Source organism: Anas acuta, chromosome 2, assembly GCF_963932015.1.
Source record: "Anas acuta chromosome 2, bAnaAcu1.1, whole genome shotgun sequence".
In the NCBI taxonomy this organism is placed as follows: domain Eukaryota; kingdom Metazoa; phylum Chordata; class Aves; order Anseriformes; family Anatidae; genus Anas; species Anas acuta.
The window spans coordinates 135,672,710-135,699,064 of record NC_088980.1 but is presented as its reverse complement, the minus strand read 5'-3'; the positions used below and the strand labels follow the sequence as shown (position 1 = coordinate 135,699,064).

Here is a 26,355-nt window from a genome sequence, read left to right as displayed (position 1 = left end):
GACTTGAAATTAAAAAAAAAAAGAGCATTACAAATATACTAGCATTTACAGTTATGGACAGTTATGAAACAAAGGTAAAAAGGTGAGATTCATAAATAGGTTCAGTACCAGGAAAACAATTTAATAATGAAATATTATATAAATATTTCATAAATATATATATACTATATGTATATAATTATGAAATATTTGTGAAATAGTTTCAGGTGGAAAAAATAAGTAGTAAACACTTTTTTGGACTGGAGAAAATGCAAAAAATACACTCTAAGGATCAGTATGTATTTTCTGTCTTTAACATCTATTCTTGTATATTATTCTTTTCTTAAAAACAAGCAAACAAACAAACAAGAAAAAAAGCCTAAGCACAGATTTCATGTCTAGGAGGCAGAGGAGTTGTTTTGTGAGCTGGATTCTCACCCTTCAGTGTCTGCTACTGGCAGAACCCACATATCATGCTATTCTTTATTTATGTTTCTGCTGGAGAAAACCTGCATATGGAGATAATCTCACGCTATCACTCTCCTAGGAGAATCAGCATCTGACTAATTTATGTGTAGCACCATTACACCTCTCCCTTAAGGCATTTAATTGCATATCATGCAGAAAATGGATGTTTCCTATACTTTTCTTCTTTTTTTTTTTTTTAAATTAAATTGAAATTCACGTGCTGTAGTTACAGACAACGAATACAAAACAGACCATTTTATGCAGATGTGTGAAAAGGCAAGATTGTTTCAATATAATGATTAAGCTCCTGAACAAACCCATTTTTTCCCATTTTCTACCCAATAGTTTTTATCATGATAATTTTTTTAAATTTATTTTTCATTTGAAATATTAATTCCATATTTCCAAATTGAAGAGCTTCATGAGCCTTCAGAAAGGTTAAACTATAAAGATACAGATATTTTAGCAACCTATTTACTTCTCGATTTGTGGATATTGATGTAAACACGATGCAATCAAACCAAGAAAATAACTTAAAGACTTCATTAGGATGTATTTTCATTTGTATGGCCCTTCTTTGCCCAGGCTTGAATCTGTAATGTTCAGTCCTTAACAGAACACCTCCCAGATTTTTCTGCCCTTCTCTTGGTCTAGCAGGCTAGCTGCCACTGCTTTCAGCAGGACTAAAATCTGTGCCTGGTTTTGAAAATTTTGCCTCAATAATTAGTTAATAGGCTAAAAATATTCTGATTCAGCTGAAAGCATACAAATGGCCTCAGACAAAGAAGGACGCAGTCTTTGCTTCAACGACTTACAGGCTGATCCTTTAGGCTTAGTGTTGTACATGTGTAGTATTGCTAAAACCAGCCATTCAAAAACAATGAGAGTGTAGAACAATGATAAATTGCTTGTTGTGTTGCCAAGCTGTTGCCAGCTTATGCTCTGACACAGTTTTTTTTTGTTTGCCTTTCTGCATTGTTGAATTCAATTGATGACCAATTAAAAAAAATCAGAGCCTATTCCTCACTGACATGGATCTCGTTCTCTGTGACTGTCTATAGCTTTTTTTTTTTTTTTTTAAAGAAAAACAGGCAAACAAATGAAGAGTTGCAAAGACACATTAATACTTTTCAGCACAGCAGTTGCCCAACTTCCTTGGTCTATTCATTCATAGGGTTGAACATAATGTACAGTGATTTACTTCCCGCATTGGTATAAAGGGGAAAAGGATGCCCACAGCTCCTGTGACAGAGGGGGAACAAGAGAACCCTGGCACAGGAAAGGGAAGATGGGGTCTGGGTAGTAGGAAAGGTGTTAACTTGTAGATCTGGTGGGCTTAGCTGTGGGCTCTGGCTGCCCACTCACTCTTCTGCCAAGGATTCAGGCACATCGGGGCAGCTTGGAGGCCACCAGGCACAGAGGAGACAGCCAGGACAATCAATGTGTTTGTCAACCAACATATTGGCTTGAGAAGCTGATGTCTTAAGCAGCACAATGCACCTGAGACTGTGAACTGGAGCCCAGAGGAATTCAAGAAGAGGGGCAGAGCAGCTGTGAGGCCTGTACATTTCTCCCCAAGCTCCTGGGGCTCACGGGTTCCTTTCACACCCCTTCTCCTCTAGCCCATTGTTTCTAGCGAGTCGCTGCCTGTGCTGGAACAATCTGCCCTCGGTTTGTTTGATCTAACCTGGCTCCAACCCACCCTGCCAACTGGAGAACATAAAAGGTTGTTTAAAAGTCACACTCACAGAGCTTAAAACCCATAAAACTACAAAATAAAAATAAAATTTAAATAACGCGTTAGGCAGTGTATAATAACAAAGTGCTATTTTGGCTGTGCTCATGTTGCTTGCTTGGAATTCAGTCCTGAATGTAGTAGCCAGAACTTGCCAGATGCTGATCAGACTCATGCATGTCCTCCAGCAACTCAGCCACTCTGCGTAACCGTTCTCTGCTTCTTTGCTTGGATATACCACTTTGCTTTTCTGCTTGACTTGGATGCATATGAAGCTTTGGTGGCTTACCCACAGGGACAGTTGCCTTTTTTGTTCAGTCGCTCCCCTGGGTTTTGCTCTCCTCCTCTCCCAGTTGCACCTCCCCTCCTACTGCAGGTTTTGCCAATTCCTCCCATCCCAGATGGCCTAATGTATGTCCTCAAAACCTCTTCTTTTTTTAGGTTCCTCTACATACCACACATCGTAAAGTGCATTAATTATGCATATATTCTGTTAAGCTCATGATCTCTTGTGCATTACCAGCTATCTCTGGAGAAAGAGCTTGCAGCATCTGAATGCATTATTAAAGCGGATGACAGACTGAGTGACAAGTTTCATTATATGGATGTGTTCCAGTGCCTGCCTGTGCCCACTGCCAGCCTGAGAGCTTGTGATCTCCCCAGGCTGCCATCTCCAGAGAAGCAGGCAGTGGAATTTGGGGCATAACTCATCTCACCCTGAATTGGATGCCGGTACTGGAACTGAGCTTTAAATTGCATTTACTAGATCTCCACTGAACACACTGAGAGCCCAGACAATGGGGCAGTCAAAAAAAAAAAAAAAAAGAAAAAAGAAATCACTCAGGTCATTAAGCAACAGGTCTTTGCTGTTACAGTGGCTGCCTGCAGGGGTGGTCTGAGATGTGGTTCGGGAGAGCTCTGACAGCAAGGAGACAGAGCAGTAATTAATTCCTGCACTAACTTGGGTTGCTGCTGCTTCTTTCCTGGCTTTTATCCTCTTTCTTCTCTGAACATAGGTAGCTCTGGCATTGCCAGTGTTGCCTGGATACCAGTGTCTTTTCTCCAGGAAAGTTATCACTGAAACACCAAATAAAGGAAACCGTGTCAGGTAGCTTACTTTCAGTGAAGTGCTCTCAGATAGAGATTCTTGTATCGTTCTTACTCATTTGCATAGGTCTCCATCACTCTTCATGCAATTTAAATTTATGACTTACGCTTTATCTGATTTTCTACCAACATGATGTTGAATTCCAGTTCTGTTTACCTCTTGTTCTGAACCTCTTTTTATATATCTAGAGTACATCTAGTAGCTAACAACAGATTAATTTTTGCATCAGAACAATAGAGGTAATGAAGTGGAGATGGTGAAGAAAAAATCTCTTATTTCAAGAATAAACCAGTAATTTCATGCTGTAGGCAGGAACGGAGCTCCTGTAACAGCTTCCCATGATTCAGGTTCAATGTACCCTTTCAGAGTCCCTCCTGAGCACAGTCATTCTCAGAGAGGTTTCTAAATGAATCTGATATTACTAACACACCTCTCCCAAAGGCCTTTCCTCATCTCTTCTGGACAGGAACTCTTCAGCCTCTGTTGCCTCTCCTTAGAGGTAGATGCTCTAACGTTGCCTGCTGGAAGAGAGCCACCTCTTGCAGGTGGCTGACAGTCTCACCCATCTTAAGTCCAAACCCCTTCTTCTTTCTCTAGCATGTATCCACAGAGCTGCTTACCAGAAACCCTGTCATGATCACTGTGCTGCTGCTCACCCACCCACCCAGAAGAGGCAGGGCCGGGAGATGGCACCAGGGAGATGTGGGACCTGGACAAGGGAAAGGGTTGCCAGGACCCCAGAGGTCATTTCCAGGGCTCACTTCCATTTATCCCCCTCTTCATTAGAAGTCACTCTAGAAGACCATGGGCAGCACTCCTGTAGGGCATATATGCTAGCTCCCCCACCTGCTTGTTTGCAGACATTGAGACCAGTCTTTTAGTTCATTATAAACATTAAGTTTTTGCAGTGGCTTTCTTCCTCTCAGTTGTACTGCTGCTACTTCACTTGTAAGCCTCTAATCCACTGAAGTCAAGAGAAGCAGAAATTTATCTCTGTGGTGAAAATTGTTTTAAGCAAGTCCATGCAGTAAGCTGATGATAAAAGAGGGAGAGGAGCAGTAGGGCCACTCAGTGCCTGTTTCCTGACACTTCCCAGTATGACTGAATGAGGGCAGTTTATGCAGTGCCTGTGTGGGAGATGGGAAGGGTATTGCATCCCTGCAACCATCTAAAAGCCTGCTGGATGTGTTTAAAATCTTACAAAAACTGAGTGTTGGTTGGTTGCTGGAATGGACTCATGTCTGTTTATATCATGGTATGGTGCAACAACAACAGCCTCAAGATATATTTATACTTGGCCCAGGGCAGTTTTTGCTATAGCACTTGATATATTCTATCATATATTAAAAAAAAAAAAAGAAAGAAAAAAAAAAAAAAAAGTCTTTATAATTCTCTTCTAGGTACCGCAGTTATTTCTGTCTTATTCCTAAAGCAGACCGTGAGGGCTGCTGATATATTGGGTAAGTAAAGCGTTTGCTAATATGGACATGTGTGTTGCCATATGCTTAGCAAGCTGTAACTCTCACGCAGCCCCCCACCTTCACACTCCCACTTCACCAAGCAAGTGTTTCGAGGCAGATACTTACAAATTTGGGAAGAGGTGACAAAAAGAGGGAGAATCTTCAATGCATGTGAAAAAGACTGCACTCCCAAATCCTCTGCTCCTATAACCATAATTCATTCCTTATGTGTCCTTTTGCTCAAATTTATTTTCATTGTCTGCTTTTGCCTCTGAGGTTGTATTTAGTATTATCTTTATGAGTACGACACAATTCTAATAAAAGCAATGATACTATTGAGTTATTCATTCAAATACAAGATTTTTTTTTCTTACTGCATAGACATTGCACAAAAATTCAAGCCCAATTAAAAGTGACAACTTCCCTTTTGGTATTAATTTTATCACTTCAAAGAGCAAATAATCATGTTGTCAAGAGTTTTGTTGGGAAACATGGTCTTCATTGCAAAAGCATGTCAACTTTTTGTGCGTGTCCAAGATTTTTTTGCATATCAAAACTGCCCTGCTTGTAGTAGCGAGAGACAAGCAGATTTCAAGGTCTTACACCAAGCCATCTCGACAGGGACAATGCACCTGATGTGGTCATGGGGCACCTGGTGTTACTGTGGGGTTCCTAGCATCTAGGCTTGTTTGTCCATACTATAACAAGGACATCCCAGCTGTTCTCATGAATGTTTTGGAGAGATTTGCTCAGTATTGTTCCAAGAATACTCCATAATATTTATTTAGGTTTGGGATCCGGGTTTGCCAACTCAGCTGCTACATTCAAAATACCTCCCCCCCCAACCTGATCATGTTTCCCTTATGGCCTTATACATTGTGTGTTTCTTTAAGTAGCGTTCAGCACTGATTTATTTTATTTCTGTGAGTTAGACTTTGCAAGAAGGATTTAACAATGTTGCTACATTCCATAGGAATGAGCTGTATGATGGGAAATATGGTGATGTTTTTGCAAGCACATAAATATAGAACAGTTCTGCTTTTCCAAAGAAACTGTGTGCAATAGCAGTGCCAGCAAAGTCCTCCGGATGTGCTTTGTTTTGTATTCCTGAGCATTGTATTCCATACCAATCTATAGGTTTGCCAAGAATTTTAAAGATTAGTTGAAAAAAAAATTGATTATCTAATATCTTCCTTAATCCAATACAGCTTATGAGCTCAGGATCAGCTCACTTCTATCTAGATACCTCAATGAACATCTGTGTTTGTCAGCTGGCTGTCCACAAAGCAGAACTTCCAGATTTTTATTAAAAGCACAATAATGTAAGTTCGACCTTGAAAAGGGGCCCCAGCAACCCAATGGCTGAACAGTTTTTTTGCAGATCAGCTTTTTATAAATCAGTTCATAGGTCTGCAACTGCATCAGGGAGTGGCCAAGATGTTGGCTTCGTGACAGCTTCACATAAGCATTGGACTGGAACATATCTGTTGCACTTCATGTTTCCAGGGCAGGTCTGTAGCTGGTGCAGACCTCTGTGACCACAGTGACTTCAGGAGAGCAGTGAATATTTTTGTTGGTTAATGATCTAGCTGTCTGCCTCGGTAAGCAACTTGTCCTTTCAGTTTAGGAGAAGTTTATGTGACCGGCTTTGTGTCCGTGAGAAATACAAAGGATAGATTCTCTTTTGTCATGCACTTGGTATTAGAATTGAGCATATTGGAAAATGTGTTGCTGCATTGGAACCCTAATCCATGAGGCTTTACTGACAGCTTTTTTCATATTTCCAGAATCCTTTGGGTCTTTAATAAAAACTATACCAGATACGTTGGGTCTTTATTAAAAATTATAATAGATAGGACCTACAAATGCCAGGCAGTCCAAATACCTAAGCTCAGATCTGATTAAATGGACTCCAATTTTCTTCTGGAAGCTATTTCCAAGTGATCTTGAGAGAGATGACCATGATTATGTGTATTACCAAAATAATGTTCCTTTTTCTTTAAAGGAGGAACACTGGCAGTAGCAGGGACATACTTGTTGGTGACATTCGCTCCAAATGTACCCCAAGAGCTCACAGCAAGACGAGTACAGAATAACTTAGTAAGCTGGCCTTTCTTGGTATATGTGGTGAGTATTTGGTTCACACTTCTCCTTAAACAAGAAGAACTGTGATTTTTTTGCAGCATTAAGAATTAGTGGCAGAAAAACTGCTGCTGAAGATACACACGTTGTTCCCTGTGTGGTTATCATAGGAGAGAGAGCAAGTCTTTGGGTCCTAGTTGCCAAGCTGACGAACCAAAAGATGTCTTTTGAGCCAGGGGAAAGTCACAGTTGTGCAGAACTGATGAGAAAGAAAGATTTTATTTTTTTAGTGGGCTTGAGGGAAAACCTAAATATTGGCACTGCTTATATTTCCTATGTGTGTGTTCGTGCCACACTGGCTGCATATACATATTAGTTACAGTGCTTTCCTGGAATTTGATGAAATTCTGCGTTTGAAAATTAGGTTATGTATCCTCTTGATCCTGCTTTATTCTATCATATCACTCTGTTTTATCCCCACATTGCTGAGGCTGCCCAAAAGGAGTTTTGTACGGAGCTGAAATGTGGAGAGATGGACTGCTTCACTGCCACTCAGGTTAATCTGAACCTGAGTTTGAATTTAAACACAAAAATACCATTTTGATTAAAGTATCCATATACAAACTTCAAATTCCATTAATCTTCTTTGATGTATCTAATTAACATCAGGAGCAAGACAAGAGTGAGTAGGAGGAATTTCTCCCTCTCTTCCCCTCTGGAATGCTGAAAATTTGTTCCTCCAGCTGAATGCAGAAGATGCAATATGGGAGTTTCAGAAGTGGTTACTTTTTTCCCAATACATTGCCTCACGTGGGTTAGATTATTAGCACACAGGATTTTCTCAGTAGAAAGCTGAGTTAGAAAGCCACTGAGTAGACAGATTAAGGATCTTAATCTTTTAGCCAGCCTGCAGGCTTTCAGTGCATCTTAGCTATCCATGAGACTACTGATTAAGCAGAAAGTACATGCTAACACAAAACAAAAGTTGATCCTCTTGCTCTATTTTTGTGTATTTTTAAAGCTCCTGTAATTTGGCGATCCAGCTCAATGAAAGAATTGATGGTCATGCTCCCCAGATCATAGCACGCACTTTCAATCAGGCAATGCCCAGAAGTTTTGGGGTGCTCAGTAAGGTTATCTTCAGCCTCAGCAAGAGCTTCAGAAAAATCCATGGAGCTAGCAGAGGGAGAGGGACTCTTTTAGGAGGTGGTTCGCAACAGGAGGCTCAGTTGCTGCTTGCTGGAGGACCCTATCTTTTTCCTACTAAATATACTCTTCTACCATCCACTTCCACCTGTAGGTACCAAAACAGCCCGTCATTTAGACTTTAAACTCCTGCTTCATGCTTCTGCGTAGAGATGGTGGAGGGAGACAACTCTTCATCCACACCCACTACACCAGAAATTTCTGTGCTGTCTGGTGTTCACATTTTCGTAAAGCTAACAGGTAGCTGAAAAAGCTTTTCCCTATCTGAGGACATTTTGACTTTGTTTCAGGAAGAACACAGTTGAATGCCTGGGAAGACTGTCCTGTCTTCTTCTTAGGAGAAATTATAAGGAGGTGATGAGTAACCCTTGGACTTTCTTTCCCCTCGTCTCTCCTTTGCCTGCCTTAACCAGCATCCAATTCTACAGCATGGATTACAGGGGAGAATGGAGCAACTATACAGCAAGTCTTGTTGTCTCAACAACAAATCAAGCTTGATTTGTTCCTTCTGCTCCCTGGATTCATCTGCTTTGAGCTTCTTGTGTCAAAAGAAAAGGGAGGAGTGAAAGGCCTCACAAGAGACCCTAAGATACCAGCCTGATTAGCCTGAGATGCTGCTGGAAGTTCAAGCAAACCCTGCTGTAAACACGCTTTTTTGGACAGAGAACAACTTTCATATTTGTTTGTAAAATTTCCAGCACAGGTTGACTGCCGACATATAAAAAAGCACAGCAGAAGTTGCAGAGTTTCCAGTATAAATATATATAGAAAGGAGACGGCACAGCACTATAATGCAGTCCAACAGTCTTTCTAAAAGTAGCCCTGAAGTGTGGTCTGCTGAGAAATACAAAGCCCCAGTGGTACAAAATGTTCTGTGTGGGTGATAAACCATCCCCATGTGGCACTCCACTGGCATCAGAGGAGTTCTGCAGAAATAGCCTGTAGTTCCCACATGAGACAACTTTGAGTCACCTTCTGAGGCTTTGCAGTAGCATACTCATGTCTGAGCAAGAATCGCTGTCCTAGCTTGCTTTTTTTTTTTTTGTTTTTGTTTATGTGCTCTTTGAGTCACTACAGAAGACATCAATTATGGATGTAGCTCTTAGGCTTCCCTAAACAGTAGTGTAGCGAACACTGGGCTGTTAATATTTAATCTCTGTAAAATCAGGTTCAAAGCATTTCTGCTTTTCCTTCAAAGTGCCTAGAAGACCCTCCTGGTTCATTGGTCCCTGTATTGCTATATGTCCCAGAAAAACTGTCGAGGCAGACAATGTGGTATTTGTTCTGGTGCCTTCTGGTAATGCTTAGAAACATGGAAAACATCACAATTCTAAAAATGTTGATGATGTGGGCTTGAGGAGACTTCGGTACAGATTAGTTATAATAGTAAAAATGATTGTAAACAGGTCAAGTTCCTTCAGTTCCTCTGAGCAGAATCTATGAAGCTGATACAATCTACACGCTTCCCCTTCCTGGTCTCTATATTTAACACGACCACAGCTATCAGCTATGAGACCTAACACCATTTCGGGTAATTCCCAAGACACAATCACAGGTAACAGCCAGTACACCCCGGGAGGTCCTGTCAGGAGCCATACACTCCACTTCAGTGCAATGTCCCCTCCCTTGTCTGCTGATTCAAGGTGACCTGTTGGTGGGAGGAGAAATTTGGCTTCTGGGCAGCGTGAGGTGAGAAAAAATTGTTTGAATTTTATGCTCAGAGTGCAAGAGCGGAGTTTTCTTGGTGGGTTTGCTAGCATTGGCAAGAGACGAGCTGATGACAGGGTGAGGACCAACATGGATGCAGCTAGCAGTGGCAACCTGCTTCAGCTGTGACTGGTGGTGCTCAGCACTACCTGCCACTCTGGGGGCTGGGGAAGAGGGTGCTGAGTGCCACAGCTGGTGTTAGGGAGCAGTTTGGGCTAGCGATGATCCCTGAGCTTTATCTGTCTAAGATTTGGGCTGGGGGAGGTGGTGGACATTCAGGTTTGCACCAGCACCAGGGGAGCAGGTCCTGCAGGGTCCCTGTCCCCAGAGCACCACCCCACATGCCCATCATGGAAAAGGACACATAGGACATCTCTGCAGCTTCTTTCTTAGTATGGGTTAGTATGGGTTCCTTTCCATGTGGGGGATATTTATTTAGCACAGCTTTCTCCCATTCTGTTAGCAATTGTTCACTGTCAAAATAGCAACTGAAGCAATCTGAAGGCTGTTGTAGCTGCAGCTGGGTAACATGATATTCCCCTCTGGCCCTGAGATGTGTTTGCCAGGGGCACAAACAGCAAATCTGCTACCTTTACTTCTCCTCTTGAATTCCCTCAAAGCCCTGTTGCAGTTTTTCACAGGGAGGCCAAGATGAACTCACAAATCTGCAGTTCCTAACATGACTTCTGCCTCGTTTCCCAAATCAGACATACCCAGTGTTGTGCTGTTGAATGAAGATGCAGAGGCTGGCAAAGTTGCTTGGTGTGAGACTTTTGTACCACATGATGTCCTGCCTTCCACCTCTGGGTGCAAGCCTGAGCAGAAGGGAAGTCGCTCTGGAGGGAAAGAACAGCACTCAGCAGGAGATTACAAATATTATTGAGCTATGATTAGTCCAGGAATGCTTTTTTTTTTTTTTTTTTAACCAGCAGCAAAATGTTTTCTTATATCCAAACAGTTTACAAAAGCAAACAAACAAAAATAAATCATTTAGTTTTTATTTTGTGATAAATGTTTGTGTTTTTTTGTTTGTTTGTCTGTTTTAAGGAAGTTGGAATAATATCCAAATTTGCATTTGTCATGTTTTGAGATGCAGTTGTCTCTCAGCTGCCTTTGGGAGCAAGGGATCAGTGTGAAGGTAAATCAGAAGCGAACAGCTATGCAAATCAAAAGCATAGCTATGTTCTGTTCGTATTTTTGTACACTACTAAACTGGGGGAGGTGTGAGTGTGGTAAAGAATTTGAGTTGCTAAATGTAGCTGATGACTGCTTTCCTAGTGCACTCATTCTCCAAAAATGAGAAATCAGCTATGTTGCATTATATAACCGCTGCTGCGAACCGCTCAGTTGCTTCTGTTGAGATTTCAGCAGTGCAACACCCAGATCTTTTTTATTCTAGTGCTGGGTGAAGAGTGGAGAGACATTATAAAACACAGAATGGCATGTTGGTGACGGAACCAAGGGGCGAGATATGAGGACTTTCTATGGTTTGTTTCCCTGGTAAAACAATGAAAATAACCAGATTCAGTAATGATGACATTCTCTTTTTTTGTCTAATTTTCCCCATTCGGTTTCTCCCGATGTGCACCAACAAACTTCTCTTTTTCCATGAGGTCCCAGCATTCAAAACCCTCTGAGCTTCACGGGAGTTTTCTGGACTTGCAGTCCCTGCTTCCTTTAGGCAAAGAGAGGCATCTGGGCAACTGCCTTATGCCGTGGGTTGGAGGGGGAATACCCATGCTTTTGAGATGTGCAGACCTGGAAGCTGAGTTGATCCCCGGATCCATTTCATCTGCCCAGCCTTTCAGCACAGAGAAGGGTGTAGTGGTGACTTGGGCAGCTGATAATAGCAGGGAGCTTCTGCCGAGGTGGTGATGCAGTGAGACACGTTAACAGCGAGTCAGTAAATTCAGCCGTCTGTCAGATGTTATTGAGGGAGCAAGTCTGGACCGTGCACAGCGTACGTAAAACTGCTTCAGCAGCTGCAGATGTCCTGCAGTGTGGTCTGCTAGTGTGTCACTGAGCTTTTCCAGGTAGGCTCCTGACAGGTAGCCTGCGATTTGAGAACCACCACGGGAAATAAGTGCTTTCTCCCTCGTGATGTATGGCAGAAAGTCTGAGCAAAAAGACAGTGCTTTGGGGGATTTTCCTGAGTAGGCTGGGGGAGAAGGGCAAGAAAGTAGCAAAAATAATTTTGCTTGTCACAAGGAGTGATGCTAGCAATGCCATAGCTAGGAGGAGGGGCTGCTGTTCCTCCAGGTAAGCAGGAGGAATTTGCTTTATAATTTCTTACTCTGTAGGAATTATACACACAGAGGTTCTGTAAAAAATGTTTCCACTGAACATGGATATCTTTACTGTCACCTTAAAAAGTCTTCCAGTGCTACCAGTGAGAAAATACAGCTCAAAGTGCAAAAATGAGACATTTCAAAGACTTTGAATGAAGCATTTATTAAACAGTTTTACAGCTCTAACTTCCTTCTCTTTTATTTCCAGATTTTAGAAATTATAACATTCTGCATTCTCCTCTATTTTTACAAAAGAAAGGCTGTGAAGCACATCATGATTTTGTTAATGATGGTAGCACTACTGGGTAAGAGCACATTATTCACTTTAATGTTCCTGTCTGTTACTTGGTGATTCCTTGTCATTCAGTCCCCCCCAGCTAGTTTAGATTAGGGCCACTTCAAAGGAGTGTGCTGAAGGAGAATCACTGAAACATTTCACATCATTTTGCTGTGGTCTTTTTGAAGAGAAAAGCCAATTATGGAACATAGTTTCTGTGCTTATTGCTGGGGCTATTTCTTTTTACAGATTTCTTTATATGAATACGGTGTGTGCAAGGGTGCTCTGAACCTTTTCTACCTAACACTTCGACTTTAGATCTTAGGGGAGCGGGCTGTTTGAAACTGTTTTGTAGAACAGGCCTAGCTGTGAAAATCAGTTATGTAAACTAGAGCAGTTTAAAACCTTGTAAGCACACTGTAAGCATATGCAGTGATACCCCGTGTCTGTATGGGAACTTTTCTTTGAAGTATCTCTGCCTGTTTGCATATGCAACATTTATACTTTACCACCTTTCTGGAAGAACAACAAAAATTCAGTGGGTCGCTGAAGTTTTCCCTCTGATTCATGGTGCCACCAGAAAACAATCAATGCCCAGAGAAACAAGAGAGGTCATTTTACCAGGTGGTTTTGAATAAAGTCAAATTTGAACCTGTTTTGTAAAATGTCAGGAGGCTGTCTCTAAAGTTCTGCTTGCAGGTGTATATTAAGAATTTGCTGAGCCCATATCTTCTCCCACCTTTGTCTTGTAAACTTTATGAAACCCTGATGGGACAACACTTTTTTTTTTTTTTCTTTTTTGGTTAAAGTGAGAGGTGTTTGATCTGTGCCATTGAAGACAATGGTTATCTTTTCACTGAGCTCAGTGGGGGCATGTATCAGCCTGCAAAGACCTACAGAACGTGTTTCTAGTGGAGGTGGTCCAAATTGTTTTGATTCAACTAAATTTCAATAAAGTTTACCAGTTACACTATTTAGATTTAACTGAATGTAAAAAACTTGCAGGTTTCTCAACCACCTTCTTCCTGCTCCCTGCCTGGTTTCTTACCCAGCTGAAAAGCTCAGACTTTCTTTCAGACCTACCTTTTTGGGACAGTCCACCCATTAAATTTCCCAGCACCGAGAACATTAAGGTCAGTAGCTCTGCAGGACCCATGAAGGATTTTCTTGCTCCCTGCATGAGGAAGGGACTGAAGAGCCCCCAAAAGCCATCAGTCTGTTTAACTGCTCCTGGTTTAGAAGAGAGAGAGCCCAGCCAGCCCTCAGCTCCTAGCACAGAGCCTGGCAGCTCTGGCAGAGCTCGCAGGGTTTCCAGCCCTTCCGTGCTGCTGGGCGATGAGCCTGAAGATCTCAGGATGGATTTCCACACTCAGCTGATGCAGTTTTGGGCAGACCCACCAGGAAGGCTTCTCTGGGCCAAGTCTAGGAGACCTGGCCTTTCAGGCTGTGAAGCCTCTTGTGCTTATTTTGCTGTGGAGCCTGCCTGCCCTGACGCCACCAGTGCCAAAGGGACACGTGGGGCTGCTGAACAGCAGCCGAGCTGCAAAGCCATGCCCCAGCAGGCACTGACTGCAGCTCGGTGGTCAGGCTGAAATCAAGCAAAAACAACAACTTCAGCTGGTGGCTGCTGAGGTTTTGGTGAGCATATGCAGCTTCAGGAAAAATGTGTCATTATTTCTGCTCTATTAGAAAAGACACAAACAAACAAATCCGGGTTCATGGGAACTTTTGAAATCCTGACAATTCCCTTGAGCAGGAAATCCAGAACTGTGGCTGGCTCCAGCTCTCGCAGCTGTCTTGGTGCCTGGTAGTCCCTGCAAAGCCACACTGCTTCATATCTAACTTCATGCTCAGCAAAGCCATGGGATGCTGAGAGGGGGCTCCAAACCATCCAACACGTTCGCTGCCCTTGGAGGGCCTGGCTGCAGGAGAGGCAGACAAGGGTGGGAGCCTCCCTGCAGAATATTCTCAGTGGCAGCTTGTGGAAGGGGATTTCTTCCTTTTCTAACATCTGAATAGATACATTCCCTGTGGAGGGTTCATACAGATGTAAATAAAACGTAGAAAGGTTTATTTAAGGAGAAGGATTTGTGTTTCAGTGGATATTAAAGCTGCTTTCATTCTGAAGAAAGTACAGAGGTGATTGTAGAACCTGAAAATATTTTGCTTACTGTAAGCCTACAAGTTCCTTTGGTGAGAATTATCTTACCTCATGTATATACTGGGAGTTATCATAAGTTTGGAGGAAAATATTTCAGATTAAAGTGGGATTTCTGAGTTTCCTGCTCTAACAGCTGGAAAGTGACATCATTTGTCACGCTAGCTTTGGGGGGATTGTTCTATCAGAGACAGAAAAAACATTTCCTAGGTTTTGAAACCTGTTCCAGGGCAACATTAGCTAAAAGAGCATCCCAAATTTCAAACAAACCAAAACCGAAACAACAAAAACAAACAACATAAACCAAAAAATCCTTATGCTTTTTTTTTTTTTTCTGATTTTTATTTATTTATTTATTTATTTAACTATAAGGGATAAAAACTGCCCCTTCATCAGGAAGAATTTTTCAGCAGTGTTTCCTCTTAGACAATTCAGACCACTGATTTTTACCTCTAAGTATTCTTTTAAAGCAAATAACTATCCCATGTCACAGTGCAAATATCATTTTTTTTGTGGAGGTGGGGCTTGTGTCTATTATTTTGGCTTTTTATCATATTATTAGCCCCAGTGCAGGCCAGGATTTGATCTACTCTGCTCACTTTTACTGCTGTGTTTGGTAAACCACACCACCTATTTCAATTACCGTGCAGGAGGCGAAGCACTAGGTGCAAAGTTGTCATTAAAGCAGTGAGTTTCATGATGGGGTGCAGGATCATCACCAGCTATATGCAACTCTTAAACTCCTCCTGAACTTTTGGACTAGCTGTAAGAAAAAAGGCTTGAAACCAAAACCCCAGACCTGAATCCACTCCTCTTCCCCCACCTTTTCTCCCAGCCCCTGGCCTGAACTCTTTGCACAGCGCAGCTCTCCTTGCCAATCTGAATTTTTGCAGCGACAGGAGGATGAATCAGACACCGAAATCCAACACCCCCCAGCTCTGGAAGAGGGTGGAACTGGATCCCAGCTGGGGGACGGTGCTCCTGACGATGAATTACCTCCCTTCGAAGGTCATCTCTGCACCCTGACTCTTCTTAACCATTTTCAGTTTGTTTTGAATTTGTTACGTTTTCCTTGCAGTAACCACAGCCTACTTGGTTTTGCTTCGACAAGCCAAGAGCGCTCTCCAAAAGGAAATCTAAAGTAACTCTGAGCTCAGCTGTCAGCCCCTTTTCCGAAAGATGTGCACTGCAAAACTTCTCTGCCCTGGTGACATACATATCAAAAGCATTGTCTGCTTTGTTTTATAGTGGACTTTTTTGTGGCGATGCACTGACAGTGACTAAATGGATTGAAAACACACTATTTGGGGGGCTAGATCCAGTGATGGTCTTAAGAGCCTGGTCCTTGAAATGCAGTGCATACCCCTGTGTTTTCTACCTGGAATCTGTGTATAACCTATGGGGTTTAGGTCCTTAGGGTTAGGTCCTTGGTGACATGATCCCAAAAATTGGCTCTGACCTGCTTTGACCATCTCCTGTCTCAGCAGAGAACTCCTGAGGGTGAGCAGCTATTTTTGGCTGCTGGTGTCACAGGCAGGGTGCAATTAGGTGTCCCCGCTGCTCAGCATGGGTAACGAGACCTCTCAGCCCCTCTGCTGAATAATGCAGTAATGGCTCCAAATTAGCAGCTGGGGCTAAATAAAATGTGTCTGAGAGGTGTGGAGGCTGTTGTAGTCCTCTGCCTGGTAGCCCAGCATTTCGGGCATGTGCCCAGCAGTGGGAAATGGATGCAGTTCTTGCCTCGACCGCAGCTCAGCCTCTCTCTCTCTCACATATACACAGTGCCACCTTGCAAGGTTTTATCAGGCTCTAACCTCAGACAGTCTGGGGAAACCTGGGACAGATGCAGGGTGGCAGACCCAGTGCTAAAAGAACTGCAAAGCACAGCACACATGGAGATAAGGTCACTCAGAGTTTAGGAAGCAATACAGCAAGTGTTGATAACATCACACACTTGTTTTTAGGTGCCCAAACTCTACCTCAGCATCTTTTAAGCTATCAGGCCTGTGGCACCGCCCTCACTGATGCTCTGAGGTCACTGCTGTGAATCCTGCCCTGCTAATTTTTCCCTTTCCCTTTCAGCATCGCTCACTGTCATCGCCGTAAAGGCTGTGGCCAGCATGATAACACTGTCTGTGAAGGGGAAAATGCAGCTCACTTATCCCGTTTTTTATATCATGCTGATTTTAATGGCAACTTCTTGTGTTTTCCAAGTCAAGTAAGTGAGTTTCTACTTATCTCCTCACCTTTGTACCCGTTTATCTGTCAGTGCTGTTCAGTACTGATACTAACTCCAGATATAAGTTGCACTTAAGGGTAACAAATTCCTGACAGAGCCTTTACAGATGCATGAATTGCCTGCAGCTGATTATATTGTTTGTTTAGGCTTTATTTCTCAGTTTATAATTGATTAATTACACAGATGCTACCTCCTCTCATTATCACCTTATACAAGGTTTTCCCAAGAGTAGTTCTTGTTTTGGCACAGGTACTGAACTCGTTAAATGAAATTTATGTTCCTGATTTATTTTATTTTTTTGTTACTTTCAGAAATATTCATTGTTGAATACTCAAATGGCCACGTTTACCCTCATTATGCACCTCTTTTCCCTAGCTTATGTTACTTACTGGACTGGAAGAGAGTTTACCCTCACTGTCTCCCTGCTTCTGTTAAAACTGCATGTTGCTCTTTGCTATCCTGTATGTGATTTTTTTTAGGAAATAGTTAGCTTTTGGTGAGCGGGGGACATCGGAGTTTTCCCTGCTGGCCTCTGGCCTGTTAAGTGATTGTTTTATGCTGCCTTTGCAGATTGCTGGGGGTGGCAGCCCAGTAAAATATGACTTGCAGCTGAACAGAGAGTCCATTCCCTTCATGCTGGTCCCTGCGCTTCAGGTGCTGATAGCATCATTCAGTAATCCCATCTAGACTGCTCCAGTGTTTACTTGCATGATTATTTTCCGGTAGAAGAGCCAGCCCAGCTTTCCCGTGGCAGAACACACCATTCCCATGTGGGATCAGAAAGCCCGTGCGTTATTGTGCAGTGACTCTCCATGGCTGACTCAGGAACTCCGCCGTAGCAGATAATGGAGTGATTTACATCCAGCTTGTCTTTGCCCTGGGAGAATGGCTCAGGGCATTCAAAATAGGAAATAAAAGTTCGGTAAATAGGAAGCTGCTGAATTAACCTCTCCTTCTTGCCAATTCTTTCTTTCTTTTGCTGGGTCAAAATTAAAATGTGCCCATTTCATTCCCTGAAGTCAATGTCTCTTCCTGTCCACTCTGTTGGACACATTTTCTAATGGAGACAGTACTGTCAGTCTAATTTTTTTCATTTTATTTGTTTCCTCTCTTATTTTATTTGACTGTCAGGTTAGCTTACAGCAGCCTGGGCTGCTACATCCTCCTGGATTCAGTGCTGGGCCTTGGTATCACTATTTTAGTCTCTGTGACCGAGTTTGTTGCAAATGGGAGAAAATAATGAGGTGTTTTCAATGACTTCAAAATCCTGACTATCCTGTGGATATGTAGGATTTCTTTATTTTTAAAGCACCATGGAGACTGTTCAACAGTTGCTAAAATAACCATGCAATTACTTTAATGGCTAAAACAGATCCAAGCTTGGATTTTTACTGTTCACATATATTGTACCAGTGAAACATTTAAGTGTGGTTCTTTTTATAGATTTTGAATACAATCTGCAGTCCCCTGATTTTTCTCTTTCGGTTTGAAATTCCCTGTTCTTATAACAGAGTATCTGTTGGTGCATCCGAGAGTTCACCCTCATGATTCATCACCTCGTGGGTAAATGCTGATAGCTCTGGTCTCCTTACAAGTGGGTTAATGCTTTGGCTTTTTTGGTCCACTGATGCAGACTGTGTGGGCTGCTCCATGCCCAATGTTTCAGTCCTGCAGGTTTGTGTGCAGTTTGGGCTCATATGGTCCTGCACACTCTTGCCTCACCCTTCTGGTGAGGGTTTGTGTCACCTTTCTTAGGAGGAAGGCCGAGAGTTTCCAACCCAAGGTTTGCAGCCACCTCCCTGGACTTTCCCGGCAGGACAGAGTGTGTCTGGGGTGTGATTGCATGGATAAACATACAAATACGTGTTTTAGCCAAGTTGGATGGAGCCGAAACAGCAATGTGGGTTTCAGCTAAGTGAAGCATTTCCTACGAGGACTCGTACACATGTCCACACTGGAAATATACCCTTACACAACCTGTTTAATTTAGAGCGACTTGTCCCTGGCTGCTTGCAGGCAGCACCGCTTCCAAGAGCTGAGGCACACCATCGGCAGCAGTACCCGAGCATTCCTCCCTTATCTGTGGAGGACGATTTTTCCAACAGTGCTTCAAAGGTCTCTCCAATGGCAGTCTACAGCCAGAAGAATCCACTCCAACCTTCTTACTTTGCCCTACTTTTTTTTGTATTTTGCAGTCAAAACCAGAAAGTAAATTCAATATACACACCCTTCTGTCAAGGGCTGTTTGCTGTCATGGTAAGAAATGGTCACACTTATTGAACTGACAGAAACTGGCTAACTTTACTTAAAGTGCAATGAACATCCTACAGCCATGAGGTGCAATAACACTTGTTTTCCAGGTTCTTGAACCAAACGATGCATCTGTACGAAGCAACAGCAGTCGTGCCCATTAATTTCATACTCTTCACCACGAGCGCCATTGTTTCAGGTAGGTTCCCGGCCTTCTGTCTCTACAAAATAATTTTCTACACACCAGGGTTTCAAAGAATCGCCGTCTCTGAACAGGACCGCTCAAAGCAAACCACTCGTATTTGTCTTCACCAAAAGTTTTTCCTAAATGACAGGTGTTTAAGTCCTGAAAAATGAGTGAGTTCACAACTTTCAAAGCAAAATAAAAATCATCAAATTCTAGCATTTCCAGAATTGATATGTACAGCTTGCTATGCCTTGCTGGCTTACTAGAATTACCTGCATTTATCTTAGCCTCATCTTGACATCCAGCAAATGCATTTACCATGTGCACGCCAGCCTCCCTGTATCCGAACTGGTAGAGTAATTTTAACAGCCTGGCAAACTACTCAAATGACAACCAGCTGTGTTTCATAGTAGTTAGTGTATATTCAGTTTCAGAAGGTGGAATTCTAGGTTAAGTGAAGGAAATAAAATGACTCCAAAGACCTTTTAAGCATTTAACATTTTATTCTGGGTGAGAACTCTGAACTTGGTGCTGTTAAAGAGGGACTGCAAATCTTGGAAATGGTGCGGAGTGTAAGAACACGAGCAGGGAGGACGACTAAGATGCTGTATCAGCAACGAGCCAAAATGATTGTGTTGTTATAACATTTATGACTCATTTTAACACACACTGGGGGCTTTCCTGTCATTGCTGTGCAGGAGTTTCTCATGCAGAGCTGCCATTAATGAGAAGGGGAGTTAGCTTCGTGCACAGATTGCCTCGGCACCTGTGTTAGAGGAGCCCTACACTTTGTGACTGAGAAGAGACTTTCGCCAAAAGGGGGTTGCATTCTTGCAGCCATATGGGGAATTTGGCCTTGTGCCTCCTTAAGAGATCAAGTACCTATTCAGGAATGGCTTAATAGCTTTGAGACTGGATACACATGCATTTGCACCAGGTTTGTTAAACCAGTGTGGGGCTTAGAAGAACAAGCTCTGCTGAATCTTGGTGGGGTGTTTGTGGAAGATACCTCCTCTCGTGATTCCTCCATCCCCAGTTGCAGCCTTTGAAGATACAGTCATGCTTCAGTGGCTTTGGTTCACACTCTGGTGTTTCTAAGCAAAACTATGCTCATCAGTGGTTTAAAGCCAACATACTTGGCTGTGAACTGGGGCAGCTGAGATCCAGATACACATCTGGTTCTGTCACCTCCACTGCAGAGGTGCTAATTCCTGTTAGAGGGGTGACCAGAAGAGTTAGTGATCCCTTCAGCCGGAGAGATTTGGCAAACTTGGCTGCTGGAGCCTTTAACTCGGTGTAAACATCAGGGACAGAGCTAGTTATCGAAAACCTGTTCCCAATTGTAGCTAAGATGTCCACATGGTCTGCTGGAGTGGCTTAACTAAATCCATGAAGAACCTGTTAGCTGTACTGGTACGACTCTGCTTGCGAATAAGACCTTGAGTTTGACCTGCATAAAAACTGTTGCTGACAATGCAAAAAAATACCTGCATCTGTGCAGTTACTAACACAGCACATGCTCCAGCCTGATAGACTAAATCTTCTCCAGTCCCATGCAGTATCTCGAGAAAGCCTAGATAATGGAATATGGGCACATAATGTGAACCCACAGCTACGTGTATTAATACCATATTTGGGATTTTTTTTCTCCACTTGAGCATGACACTGCTTGTGACCCTCCCAGCTGTAATTCATATCACTTGGAATCCAGTCAAGATCTGCAATTCTTGTTTCTGTCACATTCCAGGGGTCATATTTTATCAGGAATTCCAAAGTGCAGCTTTGCTGAGCGTGTTCATGTTTCTGTTCGGGTAAGTGTGCCGGCCTAAAATCTGCACTAACGCTTCCACTGCAACAGCACTGCCTCGCGGAACCCCTTCTTTTCTCAGTAAGAAGAAACCTGTCTTGTTATTAAAATATTATGGAATAGCCATTATAGTAGGATAAAAAAACATTAAAGGGAAGATTAATATCTGTGCTTCGGGGGTTTGGAGGCCTGGTTTTGAATCCAAATATGTAAAAATGTGAGACACTTATGAACTACTAATCCCATGATGGAATGAAAAACCAGCAGCATGTGTTCCTCCTGCAGGAAGGAGAAATTACTGCTCTCTACCAAAGATCATGTGTTAGGGGGTGCTGATACAACTGCAAGGAATCTCCTCCACTGTTACCTTGCACGTGCGTGTCCAGCTGCCCTTTGCTGCCATTAGGCACGGGCAGTTCTAGGAGCTGCTTGCTTACAAGGGTCTTGCTGTGCCAAGGAAGGCACAGCCTGCCTGCTGAAAGGTTCAGAGCATGTGAAGAAGCTGCTGACAATGCTTGAAGAAGGCCCCAAGTGTTGTGAGAGCAGAGATCTGCTGGCTACCAGCACAGTAACAACGCAGGGGACAGGTGAACATTACTCAAGGACAGGCATGAGATGGTTAAAAGCACCTCCCAGAACCGCTGGACCTGACTTGCCACCAAGCTGTCAAACAGCTCGGGCTGACAGCTGCAGATATCTCCATCCTCTGCAGTCAGGCAGGGGAAGGTGCGCAGACCTGCGATGCTGTTTGGCTGCAGGAAAAGTGGCAGAAAATGGAGATGAGCAAATTCAACCCAGGTATTTGGCAGGCAGGAAGTAGCGATCGTGTGTCCAGCACAGAGCGGATAGAAGATTTATCCGAGCGTAGCAGTTTCTCATTGCTCCTGGCTTACAGCTTGCCCCTGAGACATGCAGTCGAACGAGAAAAACAACAGAGATGTTGATTGTCTGCAACAAGCCTGAGTTGTTGATGAAATTGCAAGTGCTGGAGTGCTAGTTTAGATGTTCTGAGAAGATTTGCTCAGGGATTCAAAAGCTGCGGTCTCACACTCGCAGGCATTTGATTAGGTATACATTACTGAAAGTGTAATTTTGTCTGCGGAGCCTTTGGAACCGATTGTAAAGCTTCGGGAGGCAAAAACTAGTCTGACAGGGAGTCCAAGATGAATTTATACAGCTGCCAGGAAGGAAAGTTTCTTTAAAAACTGAGCAGCTCGGGTTTGGAAGTCCTTGAAAAAGAAACATGGGAAAAGATTCTCATCTCAGATGCAGTGAGCTGTTTCTAATAATACGATGCCACTGTTATTTTGCAGGTGTCTCCTATCTTTCCTTGGTGTATTTGTAATTGCAAGAAATAAAAAAGAGGAGCATTTACAAGTTCCTTATATTGACTGTGGACGTATTCCTGGTAAGTAGGGCTTTTTTTTTTTTTTTTTTTCTGTCTCTCTGTTTAAAAATGAGATATCAGATAATGGAATGACCTGGGAGAGTTGAGTCAGAAATGTGCTCTAGTTGCATTTAAAAAATATACTGTTCCCTTAATTTCTATTCCTGTTCCCAACAGATTTTTCAAAGAATTTTTCAGAGTTTTTCCAAGCTATTGTTACAACCAGTCAAATGAAAACAATGATTACTGGAGCAAGGAATGTTTAAATGATGGATTGGTGGGGGATTTGTTTTATTAAAATTCTTCACAGAGTTGTTGTTTTTCCCTTCTCTCACCCCATTTCCTTAGGACAAAAATTGACAGGCAAAATACAACCAGATTCTTATAGTTCATGCTATGGCACTTTGAATAATGAAGATGACTCGGTGAAAACTCAGAGCTGAAAGAAGAAAGCACCTTACCTTCCACTTAATGAGAGGAACAGCACTGGAACAAGAATTAGCAGCACCTTTTCATTGGACATATTCGAGTCGACGTTGAATTCAATTCCTGCATGTTGATGAGTCATAGCATTATTTAATCCTACTTAATTTATCCCCTGGCTGTCCCAAATGTGGTTTGAAGATAAAGCAAGCCTTAAGAAAAACTAAATAACCGTTAATGAATCTGAATATTCTCATAGTATAAATGCCTCTTGGTGATGACTGGGGATATTTTTAGAGTTTTAATTGCCTAGAAATGCAAATAGGTGCATAAAAGGGTTTTAAAATTTGCTTTTGAAAACCCCCAGATGTGCACAGATGCTTAAAGACAAAGATGGGAAATGAGGAGGATTTTCATAAGAGACTTCAAAGTATTCTGCTGTATGTCTACTACCTTTAAAAATCTGATCCTTCCTGTCCATGAGTCCAAAATGTAGGCATATATGCAGTATGCTTAAACACGTATATACATTTTTATTATGTGCAGAGGGAAAATCATGATTATCTTCTGCCATCAGACATTCTCTTACCTTCAAAGGCAATAAACACTTGTGTGAGAAGAGGGAAGGACAAGAACATTTGTCACAAACATGAGCACAAGCACACATGCACGCATTTGTGAGGCGCCCAGCCAAAACAGAGCTGGGGAACCTCGTGTGACATTTTACATCCCCCCTATGCCTTGTGCACTGGGCTGTACTATATATTAATACAGCCTAGTCCAAGGTTTAGCCACTGTTTTCAGGAAAAGGGGGTTTTAATGAAGGAAGTGCAAAGTTCTGTAGAGGAAATGGGGGATCCAGGCTCCCTCTGTTGATTCATCTTGAAAATTATTCCTAAAATAGCAAAGTAGGGCAAATCCCACCTCCTTGCTAAACCAATGGTTATCCTGCATGAGGAAAGGCTGTAAAAAACAGGGTCACAAGAGTCCCAGCACATTTTTTCCTTCATTAAATGGTAATTTCTCTCTACACTCATTTGGAAAGCTGGCAGCGATAGGGACCATAGCAGAAGTGGTTGAGTCTGGGAGGTCACAACATCCTTCAGCCCCAGCCTCCTGGAAAGAAAGCTGCTTCTGAGCATTAGTTGTGGGTCCATTCACCCCTGCCTGGTGACACTGATGTACCTCAGCCAGCACATCAGTGCTCAGACACCTCCACTGCAGAAACAAAGTGCTCTTGATAAGCATTTGGTACTAAACCTTCAAGTCTTGGACAAGATAATTCCTTTGTGTTTGGATTGATCTGCTGTAATGGATAAGGGCCACAGGCTGTGTGCATTTTGTTTCAGTGGGATATGATGAAATGAGCTCTCTCTTTGTTTTGTTTTGTTTTTGTTTAGTGTAGTTTATTATTTTTTTATTATTATTATTAGTTTATTTAGTTTATTATTATTATTTCATTTTAAAATGGTATTTTAAATGGTGCAGTCAAGGGACAGTTTGACTTCAAGCAAAGTGAACACAGAGATGTATTTTCTCCTGTGCAGTGATGTCCTGGCAGCCAGGGCTTGGGGGACTTGTGAAGTGGTTTTTCAGCATGGATCTTTTCCAGCTGGCACAGTACAAGACTCGGGGTCTGCACCTTGCTTGTACCAGCTGCCTGCCCGTGGCCTTCCTTTACCCTCTTACAGTTTGAGTTCAAGTTTCTAAAGCTTAAAATGCAAAACACACCTGATTATGTATGCTTTCTCCAGGGAATAAGGGCCTGCCTGTATGCCCTCTATGCCACTTGCCTCTTGCAAGTCAAATTTAAGCCACTTTCTAATTCTCAAGTGAGACCATGTGCTAAAGATGGAAATAGGATGCCTGTAGTTTTTCATTCGATGACCTGGGAAATAAAAGTGGGGTGGTGGGAGAAAGGATTTGGTTTTGTTTCTTTTTTAAATTGTTGGCCTTGGGCTTCTTTCTGAAATCCGTCTCCATGATTTAGGAGAGCTGAAAGAAATTATAAGGTCTATCAGGTGTAGGAATTTCTTTTCAAAGCAGGAAATGGAATGTAAAAATCTATGGCAAAAGTTATTATTTATTTCAAGCTACCCTATTTCTTCTCAAGCAACACTTCCTTTCATCCTATAGGTTTATACAAAAATTGAAGGGTTAAAATGTTTTCTGTGAACTTGAATGTAATTAAAAATAATTTATAGAGCAAAACACTGGCAGGAATTATGTGCAATTAAAACTTGTGATTTGACAGAATTTTTGAGATGTGAGCATGTTCCAACAAATTAACATATCACAGGGTCAGAGGAACGTGGTGATGAGAATTTATTACTGCTCTCCAAAGAAAGGGACATGATTTGTTTCAAGAATCAGTTTCTAATCAATGCCATTTTCAGATTTTGCTTGTGACATTTTGGTGATAAGCAGCACAGACAAATGCTTATTAAAAAAAAAAAAAAATGTTTCACTGGAACAGAGAAAAGTCCTTGGAAGCCTTCTCTTTACCAGTGAGCTATTTTCTCGCAGTGTTTTTCCTGACATCATATACATGGGCCAGATACAAACTGTGAAGCTTGCACCTGCAGACTGAGCTTTCTCGAGCAGATGCTCCGTGGGATCTGAGGAAATAATGCTGAAGGAAGGCATGCAGGACAGTCAGCATCTCACGTGGTCCCAGCTGGCTCCAGCCTGGGATTTCTGACAGACCAGAACCAGCAGGACTCACTTTGTGCTTGTTCCACTGCTGGTCAGGCTGCAGTAAAAGATGAAGTATTAGCTGGCCACAGGCCTGGAAATGGGAACTCTGGAGTACAGCTAGGCAGTTATTTTCTTTTGTGATAAAATATCAAGATGCTTTTTACCAAGTGTTTTCAGCTAGCAAGAAATAGTTTAATCTTGGACTGGATTCGTACATCTGCCAATGGCAGGAGCCTGGCATTCAGCTGGCAGGCTTAGGGCCTGCTCCTCGCTACCATCCAGCTTCTGATGGCCTCAGCTTTTGCACTGGTCACCCAAAACCAAGGAAGGGAGGTCAGCCTTCATAGAGGCTTGAGTTTCTGTGCTTTGAAGGTGTGGTTACATGTACCTGATGAGCTGCTTGGATGGTTCAACGCTGCTAAAACCTCACCCCCTGGTTGTGAGGTCCTCCTCAGCTGATGGCTCGCTGTGCACCCCACAAAAACCATCTCATTTATTTCTTCTGCTGTGTTGGCTCTCTGAGAGTTATCAAACTGGGCTGCCCCAGAGCAGAGGCTGACTTGGACATTTGGTGAAAACACAAAGACCTGGGCCAGACTCACAGGGCTGTGGGTGGTAAACGCTGAGTGGCTCCATGTGGGACTCAGATGGGCAGCCTGAGGTGCAAGGAGGGGCCTAGAGTTGGTGAGGAGCACAGACATGCATCTACACAACCTGTACTAAGGACTGATTTTTTTTCTCTCCAGTTTGCATATAAACCATGCTGCAAGGACAGACTGGGACCAAATGTCCTCACTTCTGACCTCAAAATGTTCTCCCCTTGCACTTTTCCCTCCCAACTCACTTCTTGAAAGGTCACTTGCAGAGAAACCTCTGATAACACTGGGGTGCAAATGA

At 42.7% G+C, this 26,355-nt stretch overlaps 1 protein-coding gene across 1 annotated transcript in view; it reads left to right on the top strand.

Annotated features, from left to right (window-relative positions):
• NIPAL2 (NIPA like domain containing 2) overlaps window positions 1-25,262 on the top strand; it is a 48,414-nt gene extending 23,152 nt beyond the window's left edge. Inside the window, exons 4-11 of the mRNA XM_068672337.1 lie at window positions 4,691-4,750; window positions 6,756-6,877; window positions 12,242-12,338; window positions 16,551-16,686; window positions 19,068-19,156; window positions 20,892-20,955; window positions 22,265-22,359; window positions 22,687-25,262. Coding sequence (XP_068528438.1) covers window positions 4,691-4,750; window positions 6,756-6,877; window positions 12,242-12,338; window positions 16,551-16,686; window positions 19,068-19,156; window positions 20,892-20,955; window positions 22,265-22,359; window positions 22,687-22,781 — 758 coding nt within the window. The 3' untranslated portion in view covers window positions 22,782-25,262. The remainder of the gene's footprint in view (window positions 1-4,690; window positions 4,751-6,755; window positions 6,878-12,241; window positions 12,339-16,550; window positions 16,687-19,067; window positions 19,157-20,891; window positions 20,956-22,264; window positions 22,360-22,686) is intronic.
• Window positions 25,263-26,355: the final 1,093 nt, after the last annotated feature.